The sequence below is a fragment of the Panicum virgatum genome, chromosome 4K (genome assembly GCF_016808335.1).
Source record: "Panicum virgatum strain AP13 chromosome 4K, P.virgatum_v5, whole genome shotgun sequence".
Taxonomy (NCBI): Eukaryota; Viridiplantae; Streptophyta; class Magnoliopsida; order Poales; family Poaceae; genus Panicum; species Panicum virgatum.
The window spans coordinates 14355645-14380940 of record NC_053139.1 but is presented as its reverse complement, the minus strand read 5'-3'; the positions used below and the strand labels follow the sequence as shown (position 1 = coordinate 14380940).

The 25296-nt window shown below is 44.0% G+C and overlaps 1 protein-coding gene and 1 long non-coding RNA gene across 2 annotated transcripts; one reads left to right on the top strand and one right to left on the bottom strand.

Moving 5' to 3' along the window:
* The first annotated feature begins 11984 nt into the window (after positions 1–11984).
* On the top strand, positions 11985–24755 carry LOC120701930 (protein NRT1/ PTR FAMILY 7.3-like). Its single transcript, XM_039985726.1, has 6 exons — positions 11985–12020; positions 12392–12548; positions 12686–12733; positions 17389–17558; positions 23305–23861; positions 23987–24755. Exons 1-6 carry the CDS (start codon positions 11985–11987, stop codon positions 24753–24755), a joined length of 1737 nt encoding a protein of 578 aa, XP_039841660.1.
* Positions 17984–22095, bottom strand: LOC120703255. Its single transcript, XR_005686853.1, has 3 exons — positions 21755–22095; positions 19194–19252; positions 17984–18333 (listed from the first exon to the last, which is right to left on the bottom strand). It is a non-coding gene; the product is annotated as an uncharacterized LOC120703255 (long non-coding RNA).
* Positions 24756–25296: the final 541 nt, after the last annotated feature.

The window sequence follows — 25296 nt, the reverse complement described above, 5'->3', positions numbered from 1 at the left end:
CACTGCATTGAGCTGTCAGTTTTGTAATAGTCTTTTCACAAAACAAAACATGTTAACATTGAAGGGAGAAAATTTGCATAAAAACTAATTAAGAGAAACATCCGTATGGTGGACAAATCACCTGCTGCATAAATCTATCAATTGTTACATAAGCAAGGATGAAGTGGTCCCTCACCCAAAAGTTCTCATCTGAATCTTAGATTCTATATCAAAAGACATACCATTTGAGCCTCTAAGCTATAGTGTCTATCCCATCCCATTGTGAAGAGAGAAATAGCAAGATGTCCTGGTAATTATTTGTGCGAGCTGTTCGAGGAGGTGCTCAAAGCCGGAGCCCATGAGGAAGTCGGAAATGCTGTCGGCGAGGGGCAGAGGCTTAGGATCTGAGAGAGTCGAAGGTGCAGTGCTTGCTTGAGTGGAAATTTTGAGCACTATTTTTACAGAAGTCGTCATCTGAACTGAACAAAAGAGATGTTTCTAAACAACTTTATCTTGAACAATAGAGATGTTTCTAAACAAATTTATCTTGAACAATAGAGATGTTTCTAAACAATTTTATCTACTAATAAGTCATATTCCTACCGGACTGAATTGAGCTCCAATCTAACACTGAAAACCATCAATTCAGCCCTGCAACAATGATCCCAAACCCACATCAAACTAACTAAATTAGGTGAGCATAACACATGATAGTTGGAGCCTTAGGTTAAATTTTTAGGTTGTCTAATTCACTCCCCCCCCTCTTAGGCTACAAGCACCCGATCACTTTTAATTGGTATCAGAGCCGAGACTCACTTCTTTCACTAAGAACACCAATTCCACTGGTAAATTGTGAAAACCGGATTATTAGATCGGTTAGGCTTTACCGCCTAGTGAGTTAGCTCTTTGGGGAAGGGATGTATCCCTTTAGAAATGCTCCACGGTTCATGGCACGGGCTTTCAATGTTGGAAGGTTTTAATGCATGCTCATCTCCAAGCAACGGGCCTAGATGTTTGAAGAGTAGTTAGTGAAGGGATACAAAACACTAGTCGAAAACAGAAGCAAAATGATGTTATTGCTAAAAGTATAATTTTGTCTTATCTTGGTGATAGTGTGTTCAATTGTGTGTTCACTTGTGAAAATATTAAAGAGCTATGAGAGACTATCAAAGAGAATAATGAGGGAACAAAGGATGTTGCCAATGAAAGATATCATGTTCTCATTGATAAGCTCAATAGCTTTAAGCAACTTGATGATGAGAATGCTGAATCTATGTACTCACGATTGAATATTCTTGTGAATGAGATCAATTCTCTAGGTGTGAAGCAAATTGAAGATGTGGATATCATTCGCAAGATCCTTCACTCACTATGGAGGCTGGACTATATTTGGTAACCACAATTGTTTATGAGAAAGAGCTCAACACATTGACACCAAATCAAGTCCTCAACAAGGCGCCCATGATCTACGAAATGATATCAAGCCAAGAGCACCACCTTCTTCACCAACACAAAGTACACTTGCATACAAGGAAGTCAAAAAGTTGAAGAAGATGGCTACTAAAGGTATCTCAAACGAGGAGGAAGAAGATCGATGATGCAAGAAGCTCCTCAAATGATGAAAAAGAGCCAATGAACCCCAACCTTTTAAAGCAAGTCAAGAAGATGAACAAATGCTCGAAGAAAATCAACTTGATGGGGTACATGGTCTTCCTCAAAGATAGGCCTCACCATCAACATATAAAACTCACCTGGGAGCAATCAAACTAGTTAGAATTGGAATTTTTTATTCTTACAAAATCTGCTCGAAATGTTTCTTTTGCACTTTTTTAGGTTACGATTCGTCGGACCATGGAACCCTTGGAGGCTGAAGCTAGAGCTCTCCTTTTAGGTGTCAAGCTTGTGGTTGCCCTAAATTTGAAGGTTGCCACATTACTCACCGACAATCAATGTAGGTATTGGTCTCTGCAATTCAAGCAAGATTGCCTCGCTCCTAGCTCGGTGATTGACCACTACAACCGATTATTGCTGAGTTTTAGGAAGTTGCAAGCACAAGGCGGTTTTTAGTCATCAAAATTGGAAGAGAGGAGAACAAGACAGTAGGTACGCTTGCAAAGAATGCAACGCTGACTACTGTTCCAAACAACTGTTTCTTTTCATGTCAAGCCTTAGCTCATTCATCACCATGTAATGTGAGTTAGGTCCTTGAACACTTCATCACCATGTAGGGAGGATGTAAACGGATCGAATACGGACGGATATTACTGATATCGTATTTGTTTTTATATTTTTATTCAAATAAGGAGTCGGACACAGACAGTGTTAGTTTTTGCCGGATAAGATTGTAATGGATATCGACATCATAAAATGTAACTTTTAGTATCCAGATATAGATAAGTTATGGATATTGAATACCAGGAATCGGATACAGACGGATAAAAACCCTTCCAAACCGAATCGAATTCAAATACGGTCGGAAAATATCCATACTATTTACATCCCTAACGAGATGTATCAGAAGATTCAAATATACACTTTCTTGACTATTATTTTAAAAATATAATTCATTGTAGAAGTTTATTTATATAGGCAACCAGGTACTTCGATCAATATGCCTTGTTAGTCCTTATGCCTAGTCATCTTTCTCAGATGTATAAGTAAAAGGAAACCAAGCTAAGTACTTTGACTTTCATTATTAATCCTTGTGCACAAGTCTAAGACAACCAACATTTAGAATCAGAGTGACTACCGAAGTTTAAGGAAAAACATAGATTTGTCAACTGCATTAGTATCAAAGTTGGGCTAATCACTCCATAGAGGCATACAGTGGAAAATCATTCTCTAACATAGCCAAAAGGGGGCCAAATAGTAAAATCACTCAGCCCTATGTATAGGGAATGGAAACACATAAAGCAATAATCACATTAACATTAGAATTGTGTAAAATTTATCTCATCACAAATTTTAATGCTATCTATGTGCAATGAGGCCGCTAGAAAAAGAAAACAATCCGACAAACCGGTTGGTCGCTTCCCGTGCACGCGAGGCGTGTTGTTCCTTCCTTGTGAGAATCGATATTTCCGTGCACGGTTTTGCGACTTACTTTTTTTGTTTATATTTAGACCTATCACATTCACTATATATCTTCCTCGTCAGCACAAATATCCTTACCCTCACCCACCTTCAGTCTCTTCCTCATCCAACCACACAAAGCTGTGAATCCATCCCTATCCCCTCTCTTGCTCTTCCATAGATCAATCCAGTGGTAGAACTGCAAATTAAATGTATCACCATCCACATCTAAATCTCTGTTCATATTGATCCTGATACTTATGATCATGGAACCCTATGGACTGTGCTATGATGCCTCTGAATGTTCGATAGAGCAATTATATGTTTGGGGTCCCACTAACAAGCTCCGACTCCCGGTCCAAGCTCCATGCAGCTCCAACACCAATACATCATTGCTACCAACGGTAAGCTTCGTTAGTATTTTGACTATATATTTGTGTTGAAATAGGTCATTTGATATGTAAAGAAAATGTTATTTCAATTTTTATGAGACTTTATTCATGCAATAATATGGTACTCTCAAGTCTGCAACAGTCAGTAACTGCAACATTATTAATTGTTGGGAAGTCTGCAACATATTTGTTTTAATTCTCAATATTAAATTATTAATTTGTCTACTATATATTTGGTCCATCTTTTATTATATTCTATTGATGTTAGCTGCATATCAAGTCTTTTTTTCCAAGGGATATATTTTTTTGTTAAATAGTCAGAAATTGATCGAGAGGTAACTGTCTTCGCCTGCTGCTTTTCTGTGAGTCGTGCCTAGCAGAGAGGTTCAAGAACACAGATGGCCCCGGGCTCCCGGGCAAACAGCCACAAGCACATGAGGCCACCACGTCATAGTGACACTGGATTGATCTGCAAAGTGCACTACTCTCCACCGCACACTCTTGCTCGCAATACACGGCACGCTGGCGATTAACAAGATGATAGCTAGATACCGCCGCCCACGCCAGCACGTACTCCTGTCGAGAAGCAAGATCGTCTCTATCAAATGATCAGCAGCACACTAACTGCAAAGCACAAAGGTTGTTGCAAAAGGTTTGCACTGCACATGCCTAAGGTCCTGTTTAGTTCCCACCCCATAAATCCCATAAACGCAAAAAAACCGTCACATCGAATGTTTCGACACATGTATGAAGTACTAAATGAAGTCTATTTACAAAACTTTTTGCATAGATGGGCTGTAAATCGCGAGACGAATCTAATGAGCCTACTTAATCCATGTTGCAACAGTGGTGCTACAGTAATCATCCGCTAATTATTGATTAATTATGAATTAATTAGCATCATTAGATTCGCCTCGTGATTTACACCTCATCTGTGCAAAAAAGTTTTGTAAATAGACTTCGTTTAGTACTTCAAATTAGCAAGATTTCAATGTAAAAAGTTTTTGCGTTTCATCTAAACAGACCCTAATTTTGTTCTATTCCTCCGATCCTGTAAATGCAGGGAAACCTTGCACACTGCGGCGCCACATCACCGGCGGTGGAAGGTGATGCTCTGCGAGAGAGGAGCGAGCTTGCGTGTCCCGCCGGCGGTGAGATAAGGGCGACGCTGAATCGGCGCCTGCATGCAGAATGCAGATGGCCGCAACAGAAAACTTTCCCTCCATTGCGTGCTGGGGGACATGCATGGCTGTTGTTGCGTGCCGTGCGGCAGGCGCCATCGCCTTTTGGGCTGTCTGTGTCTGCCCCGGCAGTGTCTGGCGTGTCATCTGTGGATGTTAGTGGCCGGTGTTAGAGGTTAAATATGAGGTTAATTATTCTGAGCAGAGATCATAGCCTCATCCATCCATCGATTGTCCAAGCATTGGACGCCACCATTGCCTGCACTTGCTGGTAGTGAAGGATTGCCCGCTCCTGCAGAGTCAGTCAGGGAGCAGCAGGTGTGTGTCCTACCATCTCATCAGATGCTCCTTGTCCCTGCAGGTGTGTTTAGTTCCAAAATTTCTCTCTCCAAACTACATTATTCACTTATCACATCAAATCTGTTGCCTCATACATGGAGCATTAAATGTAGATAAATAAAAAAACTAATTGCATAGTTTTGATGTACATGACGAGACGAATCTTTTGAGCCTAATTAGATCATAGTAGGACAACAATTATCACAAACAAAAAAAAATGTTACAGTATGCCACAGTGTCTGATGTGACTTTTTTTACCACCATTTTATGGATCTAAACACAACCTTTACAACATTCCTGCTTTAAATCTGCAATGTACGGACTAATCAACAACCGCTGCCGCACTTTCGCACAGCACCTGTAATTATTGTAGACGAAAGTCTTATCTACTCCTTGTCGAGTTTAAAAACTAAGTGCCTTATTTTCAAATGTTTCCTGCACCAAATATTTTACATACCACCAATATAAGTCTATGTATTTTTTTAATTTCTTGCTCAAAATAAAAGAAGCACAAACTTATAGTTCGTATCCTTTTCCAAGACTGCAAGCTGTTGGCGCAGAACTAGGGCCAACACACGAAAACGCTTGAACGCACAGCGAGCGACGACACAATACAGCGCCGATGCTTAGACCGGTCATACCGGTTGTCGCCGGGCAGGCCGGCGGCGAGATCAACGAACGTCGTCCGGGAAGGACCTGTCGGGGCAGGCGTACGCAGGGTTATTCTAGGGTCAGCAGGCCACCTAGAACGCCCTCAATCGACGTAGAGACGAAGGAGGAATGACAGATAGTAGATGGAAAAAAGCTAGGGCAAAAAGAAAGTAAAAAGATAAAATTTGTATTGATTTGATCGATTGGATGCCATAATCGGCCGTGACCCTTTATATTTATAGGGTGGGGTGGACTTATCCCGCAAGAAATCCTATTACAAGATCTAAATCTATTAAAAACCCTAGTTGTACTCGGATTCCACTTGGACCGGTTAGACCGGTCGACCCTACCGGTCAGACTGGTCGGCTGCTGCCGGACCGACTACAGCGTTTGACCGGTCAGACCGCTAGGGCGTACCGGTCAGACCGGTCTGTATTGTCTAATGCCAATTTTGGTCGTCAACATATGCCCACTGTTCTTTGGTAAAACTTGAGTGCCAAAGAACACTCTTGTGGACCAAAATTGCCTAAGGGCGATGAATACATTGGCCATTTTTTGTGCTAAGGGCGATAATAATTTATCAGTCATATCTTGCTTCTTCTTCAAGCTGACGACGAAACAACTTGCTTGGGCCTCCATACCGGCTTCATGGTCGCCGACTTTGCTGGTACAACCTCCGCTTGCTGTTCCATGGACTCTTTCTTGCGCATCCTTTGCAACCTCTTCTTTTGAGTGTGAGACAAACCCGAGGGACTCCACCTCGGCTGTACATATTTTGAATCTTGTTTTATACTCTTCTCACACTCCTTGATGAAATCAGTGTCCCTTTTGACCAGATTATCGCTAATCGGTCTTTGCGAAGCAAAACTTGGATATATAGGAGGATAATGAATATAATATAACTGTATGTGCATCCTACTATAATCCAAAGGCATATAACAAGGATACCAACAATACAGCAATCAGCCCCTTAAATAAATTACCTTGGCTCAAACTCAATTGCACTTGAGACGATGATGGCTTTGTATCCTTAACCTTATCTAGCCGTCCCTTCTGCTTCTGGGCGACTCATTTCTTCTCATATTTAGCCAAGAGTTCTTTAAAACTCGGTCTTGTCTTTATTTTAGAGGAGTTCTCAGATTTACTGAGCACACCGGTCAGACCGGTCGAACCGGTCAGACCGCCGCTATGGCCGGTCAGACCGGTCGACTTGTTGTCGGCTTTCATCTTCTTGTCTTTCCCCCCGAGTACTGAATTCTTCAACGAATCTTTAGGGACCTTCTTTGCTAGAGCTTCCTGATGAGATTTCGAAGGCTCATACCTCTCTTCACAAAAAAATATATTTTTTCCTTTTGTTGATTCGGCTTGATTTGGCCGAATTAACACTTTAGGATTACTCAATTCAAGCACATGTGTATGCGCAGGGAAAGGATTCTGATCCACCTTCATTTGTGAAACAATTATTCGGCCTTCATTAACAGCCGATTGAATCTGTCTCCGAAGCACATTACAATCATTAGTCGCATGAGAGAAAGTATTATGAAATTTGCAATAAGCTCGCCGCTTTAATTCTTCAAGCGGCGGTATGACATGCAACATCTTGATGTATCCATTCTTATACAATTCATCAAATATTCTCTCGCATTTGGATACATCAAAAGTAAATCTTTCCTGCCGATCTTTGTGAATCGGCTTAAGAGAACCGCACACGCAAGGTTTATCATTGGAGGGGCCAAACAAATTCAGCGGTATAAACATCTTTACCTTCATCATCCGAACAATTGAAATCACACCCAAGCACATAAACAGGACGATTAGGTTTTTCGTTGGACTTTTGAAAATCTCTAGCTTCTTTAGCTCGGCTTTTATTAGCCAGAGCTTTTTGTAGTACTTGACTAACATCTAGAAATTATTGTCCCTCTAGCTTTGCTTTATGAAAATCAAGTAAACCAGCCAAAGCTAGATCAGCCAAATCTCTATCAGAAATTGTCAAACTATAGCATCGGTTTCTAGTATATCTAAATCTTCTAATATACTCAGAAACACCTTCATGTATTTTTTGTTTAACCGATGAAAGATGTAACAATCTCAATTCAGTTTCACCAGTAAAGAAATAATCATGGAATTTCTGCTCTAGATCAGCAAAAGTAAAAACTGAATTGGGTGGCAATGAAATAAACCAAGTAAATGCAGCACCCGATAGAGATAAAGGAAATAATCTCAATTTGTAAATGTCATTAGTGCTAGCTTCACCATATTGTATAATAAATTGACCAATATGCTCCAATGTAGTTCTACTATCATCACCAGTGAATTTAACAAATTCAGGAATTTTAAACCCTTGAGGATATGCAACATAATCATAATTCTCAGGGTATGGTTTTTGATAAGATCGGCATTTGGCTTTAGGCTCTATACCAAAAGTTTGCCGAAATATCTTAATCACCTCATCTTTAATACTACATGATCCAACATCATCGGCGTTAAGCCGATTAATGATCAGTGTATTATTAGATTGAGCAAAGTTCGGCGGTGTAGAATGTCGCAACGAACTTGCTGCCCCATGTGGTACATTTGCATGAGGTGCTGAATTATAATTAATTCGGCTTCGCTGATTAGCCGAATTAGTCACAATAGCATTATTAGTTGGAATTGCCGAACCATATATTGTCTTATCGGTATTAGATGTAGATGCATTATTACCGACAGATTTCATACCAAGATGTATTTCAATTCGGCTAAAGCGATTGTCAAGCATATCATGCATATTTTGGCCAATAAATTCTAACTTATTATTCATATGAGAAGAAACATCATCATCTATAGCATTAGCTATTTCGGAATTAAGGATAGGCTGTTCGTTCTCATCGAATTTTACCTCAAACTATGAAGCGTCGAAGGCATCATCCGTCGTGACCTTCCCTTGCCGGTCGATGGAGAAGTACGAGATGTACTGGTTCATGGCTTCTTCTTCCAGCTTCTGGATCTCTTTCTCCTTCTCTTCTCTAATTTTCTGGATCTCCTTCTCCTTATCTTCTCTGATCTTCTTCTGGACGCCATCAAGAATCTTCTGATGCTCGACCGAAAGTTGTTGAACATTCGGCCTCCGGATATTGGCAGAATCAACTTCACCAGTTTAGGAATACCGGCCATGGCAACCGATTTATTTCTTCTTTTCCCCAGCGGAGTCACCAAAATATGTTGGCGCAGAACTAGGGCCAACACACGAAAATGCTTGAACGCGCAGCGAGCGATGACACGATGTAGCGCCGATGCTCAGACCGGTCAGACCGGTCGGGTATACCGGTCGGACCGGTTGTCGCCGGGCAGGCCGGCGGCGAGACCAACGAACGTCGCCCGGGAAGGACCCGTTTGGGCGCACGCAGGGTTGTTCTAGGGTCGGCAGGCCACCTAGAACGCCCTCAATCGACGTAGAGACGAAGGAGGAATAGCAGATAGTAGATGAGAAAAAGCTAGGGCAAAAAGAAAGTAAAAAGATCAAAGTTGTATTGATTTGATCGATTGGATGCCCTAATCGGCTGTGACCCTTTATATTTATAGGATGGGGTGGATTTATCCCGTAAGAAATCCTATTACAAGATCTAAATCTATTAAAAACTCTAGTTGTACTCGGATTCCACTTGGACCGGTCAGACCGGTCGACCCTACCGGTCAGACCGGTCGGCTGCTGCCGGACCGACTACAGCGTCTGACCGGTCAGACCGCTAGGGCGTACTGGTCAGACCAGTCTGTATTATCTAATGCCAATTTTGGTCATCAACATATGCCCCCCTGTTCTTTGGTAAAACTTGCGTGCCAAAGAACACTCTTCTGGACCAAAATTGCCTAAGGGCGATGAATACATTGGCCATTTTTTGTGCTAAGGGCGATAATAATTTATCGGTCATATCTTGCTTCTTCTTCAAGCTGACGACGAAACAACTTGTTTGGGCCTCCATACCGGCTTCATGGTCGCCGACTTTGCTGATATAACCTCCGCTTGCTGTTCCATGGACTCTTTCTTGCGCATCCTTTGCAACCTCCTCTTTTGAGTGTGAGACAAACTTGATGGACTCCACCTCGGCTGTACATATTTTGAATCTTGTTTTATGCTCTTCGGGCTTAGCTACACCTATTTTCTCTTTGTCATCACTTGAACCTAAAAGCCTGAGAATGGTCATCTTTAACAATCGTATTAGTCCAAGTGTTGTGTGTGTCATCAATCGCCAAAACATTATATTGAAATATGGCATGAGAGGCCATTTTCGCTACACAAACGTTATTGCTACAGTTAGGAATTTTGATGAATGATCTTGTTATTTCAGTTCGCTAACTTCTGCATAAATATTAAACAGATGGAACCATACTTGATTGCACATTTGCAGGTTAATTGTTGGGCTAATCCATATTACAATGGCTAGTTTTACTCAGGTTTTACAAATACATAAATTAGCTCCAATCAGGAATGGAAAGATAACGTAGGCCCCCGTAGGGGATCGATTAGTTACTTGGCCGGCTGGGGGGGGGGGGGGTGGGGTGGGGTGGGGTAATTAGTACTTAGAAATGCTTGGATAATTTTTGGACGCTTCAAATATTTATATATAGGGATGGCGGTATACTGCTTATATACTAGTGTTGCATTCTCTACATTTTGGACAATTTTCTTATATGCCACCGAGAAAAACTTGTAATCCCCTCATATACCATCATTGTGTCTATGATACTGTGTCACCCAAGTCACTGACAGTGGCATATAACGGATTTAGGGCTTAACCAATGGTATATGAGTAATTTTTCCTTGCATTTACTATACCACAAAGTTAGGGTCCATTTCTCAAATTTTCTCATCTTCTCATGTTATTTTTAGTTGGCACGTTTTAACAAGATGGACACTTTGGAGATTGAGATCACCATGACTCCCATACCTGTAAGAACTGCCTCAATTACTTCCTCCAACCATGAAAGCAAATCCTAACTCCCACTTTTTATCTATGATCATCAACATCTCAAATTTTGTCTAGATTGACAATACAAGATTTCCACTGCTAGTTACAAAAGTTACTTTCATAATATATATAGCTATTTATATTTAAGATAACATATTTTTGTGGAGATAGATGTTTATATATAGTAATGGAGGGATTATACAACTTGTAGACCATCGTATTGTCTCCGCAGTTACAGTACTAAAGTGAGGGTTGGGGGGGGGTCTTTGCCCCACGGTTTTCGCTCAAAAAAATACTAAAGTGAGGGTCATCATTGGTCTTGTTCTTATGTAATTTCTTTTGTTGGCACATTTTAACAAGATGGACACTTTGGAGATTGAGATTGTCACAACCGCTATGCCTGTAAGAACTAACTCTTGTAATTTTTTACTTCCTCCAATGATGAATGCAATTCCTAATTCAATTTTTTTAATCTCCGACCATCAAAATTTAAATTTTTTTATAGATTGATAACACAAGATTGGCACTGCAAGATTATTAATTAATTATAAAATTACATTCAAAATATATAGCTCTTTATATCTAATAAAATATATTTTTGTAGATCTTGTTAGTGAAAGTTTCATAATGGAGGCCATACCAATGTCCTAATGGACATATATTTGTGATCAAAGGAAGTATTTGACAATTACTTATGTTAGGGAGAAGGGAAATCCTGTTTCCAGCTACTTGTGAGATAATGTTCAATTCGTAGGATGTTACCACTTCTTATGGATTAATTTGAATACTTACCTTCAGTCACAAATATAAGTCACTAGGATAAGGATAATATGGTCTCTAATATGACATTTTGACTAGCCATATCTACAGGGATTGTGTTAGCTTATTAAATGCAAAGAAAACAATATAGCATGAGACTTTTTCTCAGTGAAAATAATATCAAACATATATAATACTCTAGATATTTATGGTCAAAGTTACAAATGTTTGAGTTAGACAAATTAGAAGGAATAATATTTGTTACCAGAAGAAGTATCTTACTTTTTCGTCCTTAATGTACTTATGTCAACCTCCATGATACTATTTCATTACTTTTTAGGACGAGGTCATTCTCCTCAATGGATGAAATTAAGTTGTATGCTAGAAGGACACTGGAAACTTTTTACTTTGTTTTTAAATAAAATTGTAATATATGATTTCGTGGTTCATGACCCAATTTCATGGAACCTACTACATACTATATAATCGGTCAATTTAGAAATACTTTTTATTTTTTGGAACAAAATGATATGGTATTATTGGAAATATTTATGTATTTCAAAGCATCAATACATAAAATCAATATATGAAAGTTTAAAATCAGATTAGTTGCTAACCTTTTTTTTCTGCTGATGCTGTCTTTTGTACTGAAGGTTCCCAACACGATGGAGTCTCCAAACACAAGTAGCATACCCATGACTGTAAGAATGACATATCCAATCGTTGTGTTTTGTTGTACTTTGATATTATTATATTAGTGCATCAGACTTACTAATTTTCCTTTTACGATAGTAGTAGTTATGTTCATTAAAACTAAAAGAATATATTACAATACTTTTTTTTCAGTTCCGATACATTTTTCACTCCAGTAATCTCCTAGGCAAAACATCACACTAGAATATTGCAGAACAATTTAAGAAGCATTGTCATTTTTCCTCTTTTTTAAAGCATTGTCATCTTCCTGACTAAACATAAATCTTAAGACAGTACAGAGAGTGCCTTCAAATCTTTCGTCATTAGTTAGTATAGATTTAACATATTGTCTCACTTATTTCATGAACTTTTTGTGAAGCCCCTGCAAAGTGAATTCTCAGGATCAAGTTCTTCGAACAACGAGACTGAAAATACAACACCATCTTTATACACTGAAGATGGCACAGTTGACTTCAGGGGAAACCCTGCAGTTAGAGCCACCACGGGGGGAAAGAAAACCACTGCCATACTGCTTGGTAAAAGTTTGTTTAATTTTCTGCCATGTTCTGGTATTCTTTATTGGCGCTGATTGATTACAGTATGACAATGCTGCTTGGTAAACCTTTGGTTTCAGTCACCTCACTAACCAGCATATAACTGTTTTCGTGATCAGTGAACTATGCTCTTATGAACTTGGCATTCGGTGGAGTTGCCGTAGACCTGGTCGTTTTTTTATTTTTAACCTTTTTTAATAATATTTTAAGTTTAACCCGTATTGGTTTTTATTTGCAGGAAGTAGTCCGTTTGGTCGCGCCACTTGCCCTGGCCCGAGCCAGCGCTGCGCCAGGTCGGCGATGACGTGGCCCTACCTATCGCACCACATGCACTGGCGCGACAAGCCTGTCGTGCCATGCGAGATGGCACGACAAGGCCAATGTCCTGGGCCCGCGACAACCCCTTCTCCCCCACCCTCCCTTTCTTTCCCTCCTCCTCCCCGACCAGAGCTGCAACCACGGCGTCGCCGTCAGCCGCCACCCCCCAGATCCCCCCAAATCCGGATTTTTGGTGGGGAAAAAGTGGGGGGGAATCGTTCCCCATCCTTCCCCAAAGGTATTGCCCCTAATTTCTCATCATTTCACCGTGTGCATTAGTAGTTATTGGTGGTTTTTTGTGATTAGGGTTAGATTCTTGATATGAGAAATGATGATGTTATTGATAGTTTTCTCATGATTAGGGCTTTAGATGATACGTACATGGTACTCTGCTCTTGATTTGGACGTGAGGTAGTACGTGCATGCTTCGATTAATATGATTTCTAGGACTGAGTAGTGGGGATGGTAACATGCGGCGTCTTTTTTGCAATTAGGGGCACTGCACCAAAGCGTCAATGTCTTCCTCGGGATCAACCTACATTCCATGGAGCAAGCATGAAACAACCATACCTGAAGTAATTGATGTGCCAATGTGTTTTTGCGGTTCGTTGTGCAAGTTAATGAAATCAGATGTTTTGGGCGATGACTACGGGATGAGGTTCTTTATGTGTGAGAACTACGAATATGATCCATCTAAGCGATACGGAAAACACCGGGCTAAGGTAGCACGACAACAGACGCTCTTTTTCTTTGTGACCTAACATTGTGTTCTGATTGTAACTTTTGTTGGACATAGTCTCCTCCACCTCTTTGTGATTTTGTGTAGTGGTTCGACACCGTGCAGTCGCAGCAGGCAAAGGACTTTGTGGAACAACAAGCAACGTGGGCTGCGGAACGTTGGCGCCGAATGAAGCAAGAGGAACAGCAAGAGAAGCGCAAGAAAGAGCAAGAAGAGATCTGCAAGAACGTGAAGCGGCGGAACGTGAAGCTGACAGGGAGAGAAAGTGAGAGAGGGCACGTCATGCGAAAGAAGCCAGGCCAGAAGCAATTAGGAAGGGCAAATATCCTCGATGCACTCAGTAGAGTACAACCATGTAATCCCGGTATTTAACATTCCCTAAGGCATGGTAGGTTTAGATGCAATAAGAAATTACCTTGTCGTGTGCACATGCCACTGCAGTTAGTTGCTTATGTTTACTGTTCAGAGCTTGAATATGTGTTTTGTAACTTTAGCATTAATTTGCAGTGCTAGCCGGGAATATATTTAACCTTTGAACTTGCCTTTAATACTTGAAAATGTGCAAACGTAAGGAAAGGTCAAACAGAGAGCGCGTGATGTACCATGTTGTTCTGCAAAGGGCCCCGTTTGGGCTGAACTCCTTCACGAGTGATCTCATCATACTCATCGATGATGTCATCATCATCGTTGGTGTCCGCGTGGTCTTCTATAGGTTTAGTGGATTGTGGTGGCTTGACTGAAACTCTAGCCACTGAATGAAGCCACCGTAGGTACTCCTTTGTAATGGTTGTGCCTATGTGCCGGTCCACTTTCCGGATGCATCCTTTGCCTTTGTTCCCACTGTGCCAGTGGCTGGGCGTGTTTAACACGCCAATCATTCTCAGTGTACCATTTCTTCCTGTCAATACTGACATAAGAGCGTTCTATTAGTGGAATAATATTGGTAAAGAGAAATGAATTTGAAGGCATAAAATGTACCTATGCAAAGCTTGGGACGTCGAAATTCCCTCCGGAGGGAAGTCTTGCAATCTGCCGAACTGTCTCTTGACATGGTGCGGCAGGTGCATCTCGACTACAAAGAAAAAAATCAAAGGCACACAAGTCCTCCACAGTTCGGCATCGTGTGTGCAAATGTCACTCAGTTCCAACTCGTCCAGCTCGGCTCTACTGTACGGTGTCCAGAAGATCTACATAACACGGACACATTAGAAATCATGCAGACAGAAGCATTTATTTACAAAATGGTACGAAGGTTATAACCTGATTTTGAGTGAGGCAGTCTAGATCGTCCATGTAACGCATGTAGCGGCGTGCAGGATCCCCTCTTACAGCTCCCATGTTCTTCAAACAGTAAGCAACGGTGGGCCTAGAGTCTTCATCATGGTGCGGCCACGGCTACAAAAGGAGGAAAATTATGGTTATCCAAAAATCATTTAATGTCCCGCCAACGAAAAGTGAGATTACAACGCTAATTAATACCTCTAGTTCGCCTTGGTACGGCCGGCCAACTGGAAAGCGCTCCCAAATCCAGAGTTGCAGGAGGTATGCACAACCTCCTAGGTTTGAATCATTAGCAACCCGCCGACATGCGTCACAAAGCTGCCGGTACATCCAAGCTAAAGTTGCCGACCCCAGCTGTACTGACCAATGTTCTCCCACTGCTGGCCCAGAATTGGAAGTATCATCTATGAAATCGTGTTTCCGGAACCATCAGGAAACAGAAAACCTCCAAACAGGTGCCACAACCATACACGAGCATACCGCTCTACAACCGCATGAGGTGCTCCTTAAGGACAATGGTTAAAATTTTGCCTCAACCAAGCCGAGCTAACCCCTAAGGTCTTTCTGTCCTTGACCCCCTCAGATGGTTCTGGAGGCTGAATCCCAATCAATGCTTCTACCATATCTCTCCAGCCATCAGTATGTATAATGCCGGTAACTGCAATTCCCTCTAAAGGTAGCCCAAGAATAATCGCCACATCTTGCAAAGTGATGCTGACCTCCCCGCAAGGTAAATGAAAAGAATGTGTCTCCGGCCTCCAACGGTCCACAAAAGTAGTTAGCAGAGGCGCATCCATAGCTGGGAGGCCCGCACACACAACCCGGGCAAGAGGAAGCATCCCAGCCCGGCGAAGGTATGGCACATACCGCTCATCCCACCGAAGGGGGGAGTGGGTACGTGCGCGGAGGGGCGCCAACACCTAGTATGGGAACAAAGGAGTCGTTAGAGGCAGATAAAAAGTTAAATTGAACTATTGGGAAACAATAATACTAACCTCGCCACGGTCAACTAGGATGTGTGATCGGTGCTTGGAGTCGTACAACGTCTCCAGTAGGGGGAACGTGGGGTGCGCCATCCTGCAATGATGAATCAAAACTTGATGAGTACAAGCCAAAAAAAAAGACCAAGACAAACCCAAAATAATAATGATAAGCAAAACACTGTATGTATATATATTAAAATTTGTGCTAAGCACAAACTATTGTACCTCTCTTCGTGTGATATGCCTAGTCCTCTTTCTAACGCTTGCTGTGGCCGTTCTTTTAATTTTTGATTTCTTTTTCTTCTTACATTTGCACTGATAACAAAATCTATGGCACTTAGAGCAACGGTTTTGGCTCTTGTCCTCATCAAAGTCACTGGTACCGTAGTCTGCACTAGCCCGACCTTGCGCCTCATCCATATCACCTTTCAGCCTTTTCTTCCGCCTCCTTCCTTTTTTAGGTTTCAACAGTGACGCATCCAGCACATACTCTACTCCCTTGTACTCCGGCCACTGAGACGGATCGAGGTAAGGCTCAAAACTGGGCTCCCAGATTTTTTATTTCAACAACCACCTCCAAACAAACCACATTTACACGAGCTACTATATCCTTATACTTTCTCCAATGCATCTCCGATTCCAATGTCATCAAAACATAATGTGCTCTAGCTTTACCGCAATCAAATCTTCCCCTCAGAGATATTTCATCAATTCCACATGAATGTTTTTAAACCACTCGGTCTACCAAATCCTTTAACGATGGAGGACTATCGAACAGTTCGATATCCTCTACCATATTCTCAAACTCTCCATTTTCCTTAACCATACCACCGTGAAAAACCCGAACTAATTCGTCCATCTACAACAAAACAAAATATCTTTGTACCTTCATCAATTGTACCAAGAAAACAACTACAAAAAACAAATCTTCACGGTGCCTAGTATCTATGACTAAAACCCATATTAACATCCACACTACTCAATCATAAAAATCATATTAATCGATGCATGCACGTACTACCTCACGTCCAAATCGAGAGCAGAGTACCATCTACACATCATCTAAAGCACTAATCATAAAAAAACTATCAACTATGACATAATTTCTCAAATCAAGAACCAAAACCTAATCACCAAGAATCGCTAATATCTATAAATGTGCATGGTTAAAGAAGGGAAAAATAAGAGCAATACCTTCGGGGAAGGGTGGGGAACGTTTCCCCCCACTCCCCCCCCCCAAAACGTCGGATTTGGGGGGGTCTGGGGGGCGGCGACGCCCTGGGAGGGCCTCTGGTCGGGTGGAGTGAGGGAAAGAAAGGGAGGGTGGGGGAGGAGAGGCCGGCGCGGGCTTAGGACATTGGTCTTGTCGCGCCAGCCCGCATGGCGCGACAGGCCTGTCGCGCCAGTGCATGTGGCGCGACTAAACGGGTTACTTCCTGCAAATAAAAACCAATATGGATTAAACTTAAAATATTATTAAAAAAAATTAAAAATAAAAAAATCGTCGTGTTCCTACGGAGGGTGCTTCGTCAGGAGAACGCCGAGGCTGCCAACAACATCAGCAAGTGGACCGGCACTGTCTACATCTTCGCGCTCTTCGGTGCCTTCCTCAGCGACTCCTACGTGGGGCGCTACATCACCTGCATCGTGTTCCAGGTCATCTATCTCGTGGTAAGAATAATTGATCGAATTTTCGGAAAAAAATGGCGTGGGCGATGAGTCCATCACAGCTAGCCCTGCTAATGGGTTAAAACCCACCCCTAACCCGCCCCTACCCACAGCCAATTAAAATGATTAACCAACCCAACCCAATCCATATATTTAAATTAACTACCCACCCCAACCCGCACCACCAGCAGTGGATGCCCATGGGTTATATGCCCACCGTTCTGCGGCTGCTGCTACTGCCTGAAGCAAAGCAACCCACCGTTCGGCTGTGCGGCGCCACTGTTCTGCTGCTGCTGCTGCCACCACCTCCAGTTGCCTACTGTGCAGCCATAGTTACAGCTAGCCAAAAAAAAGCCCAGCTCAACGGTTACACACATAGCACAAGCAAGCATAAGTTACGAACACATAAACATATGTTACACACAAACAAGCAAGGCTAACATAAGTTACACACAAACAAGCAAGCCACGTTTATAGTTCTTACATGTCAATATGTCATCTCACTTAGTTTCTGCCAAACAAATGTTACACACATAACATAGACAAGTTATACTAATGCATCGTCAGGAACATTTAGCCTCTACCAAAGTCAAACATAGTTTATAGTTGTTAGTTGTTACATGCCAATTATTGCAGAAGTCTGTAAACACTAGCTGTCTTTTGGTCTGATAAACGCTAGCTTTACTAGACAATTTGTATCGAGCATCAAGAGGTCCTCATTGATTGGATCCATTTTCTTCATACTTCATGCTATCGAACATGATATCTTCCACTGAACCTGCATAAGAAAAAAATCAAAATCATTTTTGTATATATTACTGCATAAGTAATAAGCAGATTTTGGCCATGCACAACTCTTGGAATAATGCAGGAGGAAACCTGCTGTAAAGCTCAATACTACTGACAGAAATGAAATGTAAATTGTTTATCACTACTACTACTAACACATGATCTCCCGCAGAAATACAACATGAAGATTCACTAGCTAGAGCTAATTGGGACTGTTACGTGAATAACATTAGTTTCAGTGCTAGCAGTAGTGTTGCTCTTTTCACTCTCACATTGATTTTTCAAAAGCTGACCATAGTCAAGATAGACTTGTATCTCAGGTCCCAGCCTAATTATAATTGTTGGATATCAAAAAAAAGTTGTCAGCTTACACACTAGTAAGATAATACTTTGGACCATCAATGTTATGCAAACAATTATGGCTTGCATTTCCAAATATAAAAGAAAAGGAACCAAATTATAGAGAGAAAGATATAGAAAACATCTGGCAAGTAAAACTAGTGCCATATATTTGGATTTTGGAACAAGAACATAGAGTTCTCTGAACACATATATCAACACATTAGCACCTGTACTAAATTTAGCACCTGAGCCAACACATTAGCACTTTAAAAATTTAGCACTTTAACAGAGCTTAGTGATATGTTATTGATTTGAATGTGTAAATACTGATGGTGATCAGGCAATTATCCATGAAACAAGAATATTATTTACCTCACAAAATAAAGGCACCCTAAAATAAATATACCTCATGCTAATCAATAGCAGAACAACAATAGAGGCAGATCTGGCTAAGGGAACCACAACAGGTTCCTGCTGAGATTATAGTTAGAGTTGTCATGAGATTACCTGAGCCCTTGGAGACTGTTGGACAACCTTCTTTGAACCCTTAGTTCCTGCTGCTGGCCCTGACAATTCAGACATGATTCAAATTATCACAATTGGAAATATAGGAACCTACAGATTTATAGCAAGCAATGATAGCATTGAGAACAGATAAAATCAAAGCATTGACAGTTCAGGTAAATGCAACAAAAGAAAAAAAACTTTACAGCACAATAATGGTAAACAGAGATACAAGTTTGCCCCCTCTAGTAACCAATAATGTACTGATCTGTGCTAGTCAACCACAATCTGAGAGCAGTCTTCATTGCCTGGGAGCTTATACAGCCAATCCTTAACACAAACAAGGGCTTCAAGGGTTTCAGGTGTCATTGAACTCCGATTATCACTAAGAATCCGGCCACTCAAACTAAATGCGGACTCGGAAGACACAGTGCTCAATGGAATTGCAAGGAAGTCTCATGCCATGGTTGATAGGACAGGATACTTGTCTTTATTTGTCTTCCACCAACTCAAGATCTCAAAGTTTTCATCATCTCTCACATGTTCATCTTCCAGATATGCATCAAGTTCCGATTTTTGAGTATTGCTAGCTCTCTTTTGATTTCTAAAGTGGGCAAACTCTTGGTGCATTCTTCTTTTAGCTAGCACAGGAGAACCCATAATGCCTCTAGATACAGTAGTATACACTAGATCTACACCATTTGTCCTAACAATCTCTTCATATTTCCTAAAATACTGTCATCCATTCTCTAGCTGAAGTCATGCTTGTCTCAATATCAACAAAGTAGTTGCACACCCTCTGATAAAAGAATTCCAAGAAGTCCATCTTCTTTCTTGGATCAAGTACCGTTGCAATAACAAGGGTCATATTATAGTTCTCATCCCAATACTTGCTGAATTTGCTTTCCATTGCTCTACCCAAATTTTGTATGGCTTCATTAGCTTGCATTTCTGAATTTTTTAAAGCTTCATGAATGCAAAGAACATTATCCAAAAAAGTGTGTGCTGTAGGATATCTATCAGCTGAGAACGCCCTTGTAGCTTCTTCGAAAGCCTCAAGAAAATCAACTCTTTTATGTGATTTCTCAAACTATTTGCACCTGATTTTCCGCTAGCCATCTTCATGCTGCAGTATCTGCAAACAGCCTTCAGAGCACCATCCACCTCGACCAACTCTGGCTCAAAGTGTTCCCAAACTTTAGACCTCCTATTTGGTGTTCCTGATGAATGGTCATCATTGTTGCTTGTATTGGTGTCTGAGGCCTCAGCCGGATGAGAAGTTGACATCTAAGCATAATAGCCACCGTATATGTTAACCAATAATCCATTGCACTTTCAATAATAATAAATAACTGTTGTGCAAACTTACGTTGGTTCTGCACTCTGCAGAAACTGTTGTGCACTAAAACATCTTCCCTACCTTCCAAGTCATCTCAGTACGTGTATCTTTGTTTGATAATTATGAACAATATACAATGCATGCTAATAGTGCCAATTTAAGAATCCAGCAAATGATCATGAAGAATTCATCAAGGCACAAGTATTCCATTCCAAAGGCGAATCTAATTGGGCAAATGCGGAATGGTGCAGCAGAACAAGGGCTAAAGATGCACAGAACGGCATTGTATTTAAGAGGGAAAACAACAGTACTGTCATTTTGCTGAACAAAATGGATGAAACAATACAAGTCTAAAAATTTGCCACATCAAAAAGTTCAGCTAGCATATCAATACAAATACAAAAGGGACTGGGCGACAGAGGCACCCAAACCCCACCCGCCCGCCAGCTCGCTGCCATCGGAGGCACTGGGCTACGGAGGCGGACTAACCGAGCCCCCGGGGCACGCGCCACGACGCCCCTCACCACCTCTGCTACCTCGTTGCTAGATCAGATCCAAATTCAAAAGGGAAGCCTAACCTAGGGACTAGGAGATCTGAATACAAGTTGAGAACGTACAAGAAGGGGAAGTAAGGTAAGGGACTAGGATATCTGGCTAGTTAACATGGCAAGGACAACTCGTATCCAAATCTAGTACCGCACCCCATCGTTCTATAGACTAGATGAACAGAAAGACTATGCAGAGATGGAAGGTTCAGAAATTCAGATACATGCAGTGTCAGTGAGATAACAGAGTCCCTTCTGCCACTGACTAGAGGAAGGGAGAAGTTCAATTATGCAGGTAGGCGGTAGCAGGCCGTTCAACATCTCCAAACATCCAATTCAGCACAAGATGCCTAGGTGAAACTTTTGTCCATGACACCACCCAAACATTATACTAAAATTGGTGTCAAGCACCATACTAGAATTGGCGCCCAACATCCCGCAGGGCAACGGTGCCTTCAAGACCACTCTATGTACCATTACGTCATGTCTGAATGACTGAATCATCATAATTCCGTTATTCAGAAAGCATGCATACAACATAAACACAAACTTACAAGCAAAGGAAAAACAAAGACAAAGAAATTTTGACAACAAGACGAATGGCGATTCAGCTATTCATACAGCACAGGCATTTCATAGAGGTATGCTCAGGAGCAGATATGATGAGAGTCGAGACGGACCTCTTCCAGGGCGGGCGCGTCGCGCTGGTCCTTGGCGTCGTCGCGGCTGTCGTTCCCCAGACGGGCCTGGGCGGCGGCGCGGTGGTGGCGAAGTAGTCTTTGTCGTTGTCGTCCTCGACGTTGGCCCAGGACTTCGCGGTGAGGGGCACGGGGGCCAGAAGACCTCCGGCTTGCGCTCCCCCTCCCTGGCGGCGGGCTTGGCCCCCTTGTCCGCCGCCGGCTTCTTCTTGAGCGTCTCGAGCGCCAGCAGCCGAATCTGGGGGGTGGAGGAGCAGCGGCGCGATCTGGGGGGCAGTCGGACAGACTGGGGTTGGGTCAGACTGAGTGGGGGAGAACCCGGAAAAAAAATGAACCCGTTCCAACCCAACTCATTTGTCCTATAAATCCATTAACTTCCATCCATACAATTCCATATAACAACCCAACCCAAAAACTCCAAATATTATCCGACCCGTTAGCAGGCCTAATCGCAGCGCTGGTGCGCCCCCGTGCCCGTTGGATGCCGCGTGCCCTTCCAGCCCATCGGACGGCACCTCTTTGCGTCGGCTCCTTTTCGCCGCCCCGCCTCGAGCCGTCTCTCCCGCTGCGCCCCCAAGCCCGAGCCTTCATATCCGCATGGCGTCGACTCATCTCCCACCGCCGTAATTGTTAGATCGCTCGTCGCGGCCGGGGCGGCCGGGGAGCGCAGCAACGGTGGAGGCACGTCGGGCACAACAGCTGCGACCGCGAGCTCCTGCCCACCCGCACGATCGGAGCAACTGGACCCCCGCCGCCGGCCACTTCACGTCCGTGGCAGTTCGACGCCATGGCAGGTGTTCGCTAATCATGATTTTATTTCAGCCAAACCAATCGATGGAATAATCTAGGAGATTTCGCTAATCTCAAGGGAATAATGTAGGAGCCATACCAATCACCGCTGCTTCCATGGATCAACCAGTAGCCTCTATGGCAAGTGTTCGAGCCCAAGAAGACAGCACATCTTCTTCTCTCATGTATGATCCACGTGTTCTAGAAATTGAAGCTGTTGGTGGTACGTGGTTGTGGAGAAGATGAACTGCACTCGGTGAAACCAAACAAACAGACAGGCAAACTAACCAACAATGGCGATGCAGAGCTGAGCGGTTAGGCAGGGAGGAGGCACTGCCGGGCGGAGTCGGCCACGGGCCACCGGCGGCTGCGCCCCGCCGCGGGCGGGGGCGAAGGCTCTGGTGCTCAGGGGGCAGGGGTTCCTGCGGGAACAGGGGCGCGGCGCGACGGGCGGGACATGGGGATCGGAGCGATTAGTCGATGGCTCGACGCGCCGCTGCTTGGAACAAAAAGGAGCCGAGCCGATGCGGAAAGGCAAGCGAGCCAGCGATTGGAGCTGCTGAGCAGGTGCCGTCCGATGGGTTGGAAGGGCACGCGGCATCCATCAGGCAGGGGGCGCACCAGCACTGCGATGGACCCGTCGCCCACCCCATTTTTTTCCCCCGAATTTTCACACTGCTTGTTGCTACTTAATTGCCATAATAAGACCATTAACTGGTGAATACTAATTACTAAGTAACTAGGGTCTGGTGATGCTGTCCCTGTCATCCTTGCTCTTCCTGGTGGTGCCCTCCCAGTGCGGCGACGGCGTAGGGCTGAGGCCGTGCCGACCGCCGTCGCGGCTCGGCATCGCGATGTTCTACGTGTCAACCTACACAGCCGCATTCGGGGTCGGCGGGTACCAGCCGTCGGTGGCGACGTTCGGGGCGGACCAGTTCGACGAGTCGGACGCCACGGAGCGGCGCTCCAAGCTCGCCTTCTTCAGCCACTTCTACCTGGCGCTCAACGTCGGCTCCCTCTTCTCCAACTCCTTCCTGGCGTTCTACGAGGACAAGGGCATGTGGATCAGGGGCTTCTGGGTCTCCACGGTGGCCGTCGCGCTTGGGCTTGTCGTCTTCCTCCTGGGCACGCCGTACTACCGCCACTTCAAGCCCACCGGCAACCCGGTCACGCGCATGGTGCAGGTGTTCACCGCTGCGTTCCACAAGAGGCACATCCAGATGCCCCCTGGTGAGGACCTTCATGAGGTTGAAGATGAGGATTCAGGGATTCGCAAACTCTTGCACAGGGATCAACTCAGGTACACACACACACACGCTAGTTACTGTTCGATCGAGCTGCATAATTATTTAATTAGCATTCAATGGATGAAGGATATCGAGCTAGCACCAGCAGCAGGATCATATTTGTACCTGGATTTTGTAGGTGTCCTGACAAGGCAGCCATTGTGACTGAGGAGGACTACCACGCTGGGAACACCAAGAACCCATGGAGGTTGTGCACGGTGACGCAGGTGGAGGAGGTGAAGTGCATCCTGGGCATGATGCCCATATGGATCTGCACCATCGAATACTCGGTCGAGTTCACCCAAATGGCGTCCACGTTCGTGGAGCAAGGCACGGCCATGGACACCAACCTCTTCGGCAGGTTCCGCGTGCCCGCCGCCAGCATGTCGGTGTTCGACATCTCCAGCGTGCTCCTCTCCGTCCTCGCCTACCGCTTCGTCGTCGCGCCCGCGGCGTCGAGGTTCACCAGGAACCCCGACGGCATCACCGACCTCCAGCGCATGGGCTCCGGGCTGGTCATCGCACTACTCGGCATGCTCGCCGCGGCGGTCGTCGAGATCAACCGCCGGCGACGCGTCGTGGCCGTGGACCAGCCGAGCCCGATGAGCGTCCTGTGGCAGGCGCCGCAGTACGCGCTGATCGGCGCCTCGGAGGTGTTCATGTACATAGGCCAGCTGGATTTCTTCAGCGGGCAGATGCCGGATGGCCTCAAGTGCTTCGGGAGCTCCCTGTGCATGGCGTCCATCTCGCTCGGAAACTTTGCGAGCATGCTGGCGGTCAGCGCGGTCACCAGCGTCACCGCTCGGCGAAACAGGAGGGGCTGGATCACCAAGAACCTGAACTATGGCCACCTTGAACTGTTCTTCCTGCTCCTGGTTGGTCTGTCGAGTTCTTGTTTGACAAGTTGAACCCCTCGTCGCCGTCTACTTGTACTCAAGCAACAGACAACGCACGCACACACGCCGCTTACACGGGCCGGCTCCACTCCGGGCCCGACACACGCACGCTTGGCTCTCTGGGCCGAGAAGACCGACGAGGCCCAACTGATGGGGTCCCTGGGGTAGTAACATCCCCCCCCCTGATGAGGAACCGCTTGTCCCCAAGCGGGTGCTGCTGGGAAACACTGGCGTAGAGCTTCCAAGTCCTCCCATGTAGCCAGTGATGGAGGCCACCCAGACCATTTGATCAAGGCTTGCTGAACTTGGTGAACGCCCTTGGTGAGGAGACGCTTGGAGAGTATCTGTTCAGGGAACTGTAAAGCAACATCTGGGTCAGGTAGAGAAGGGGAAACCTGGGTGTCGGCAGAGAGCGCCTTCTTGAGCTGGGAAACGTGGAACACGTCGTGGATAGCAGCTGACTGGGGCAGCAGTAAACGATAGGCCACAGGACCAACTTTACCGATGATGGAGAAAGGGCCGAAGTACTTGAAGGCCAGCTTCTGGTTAGCAC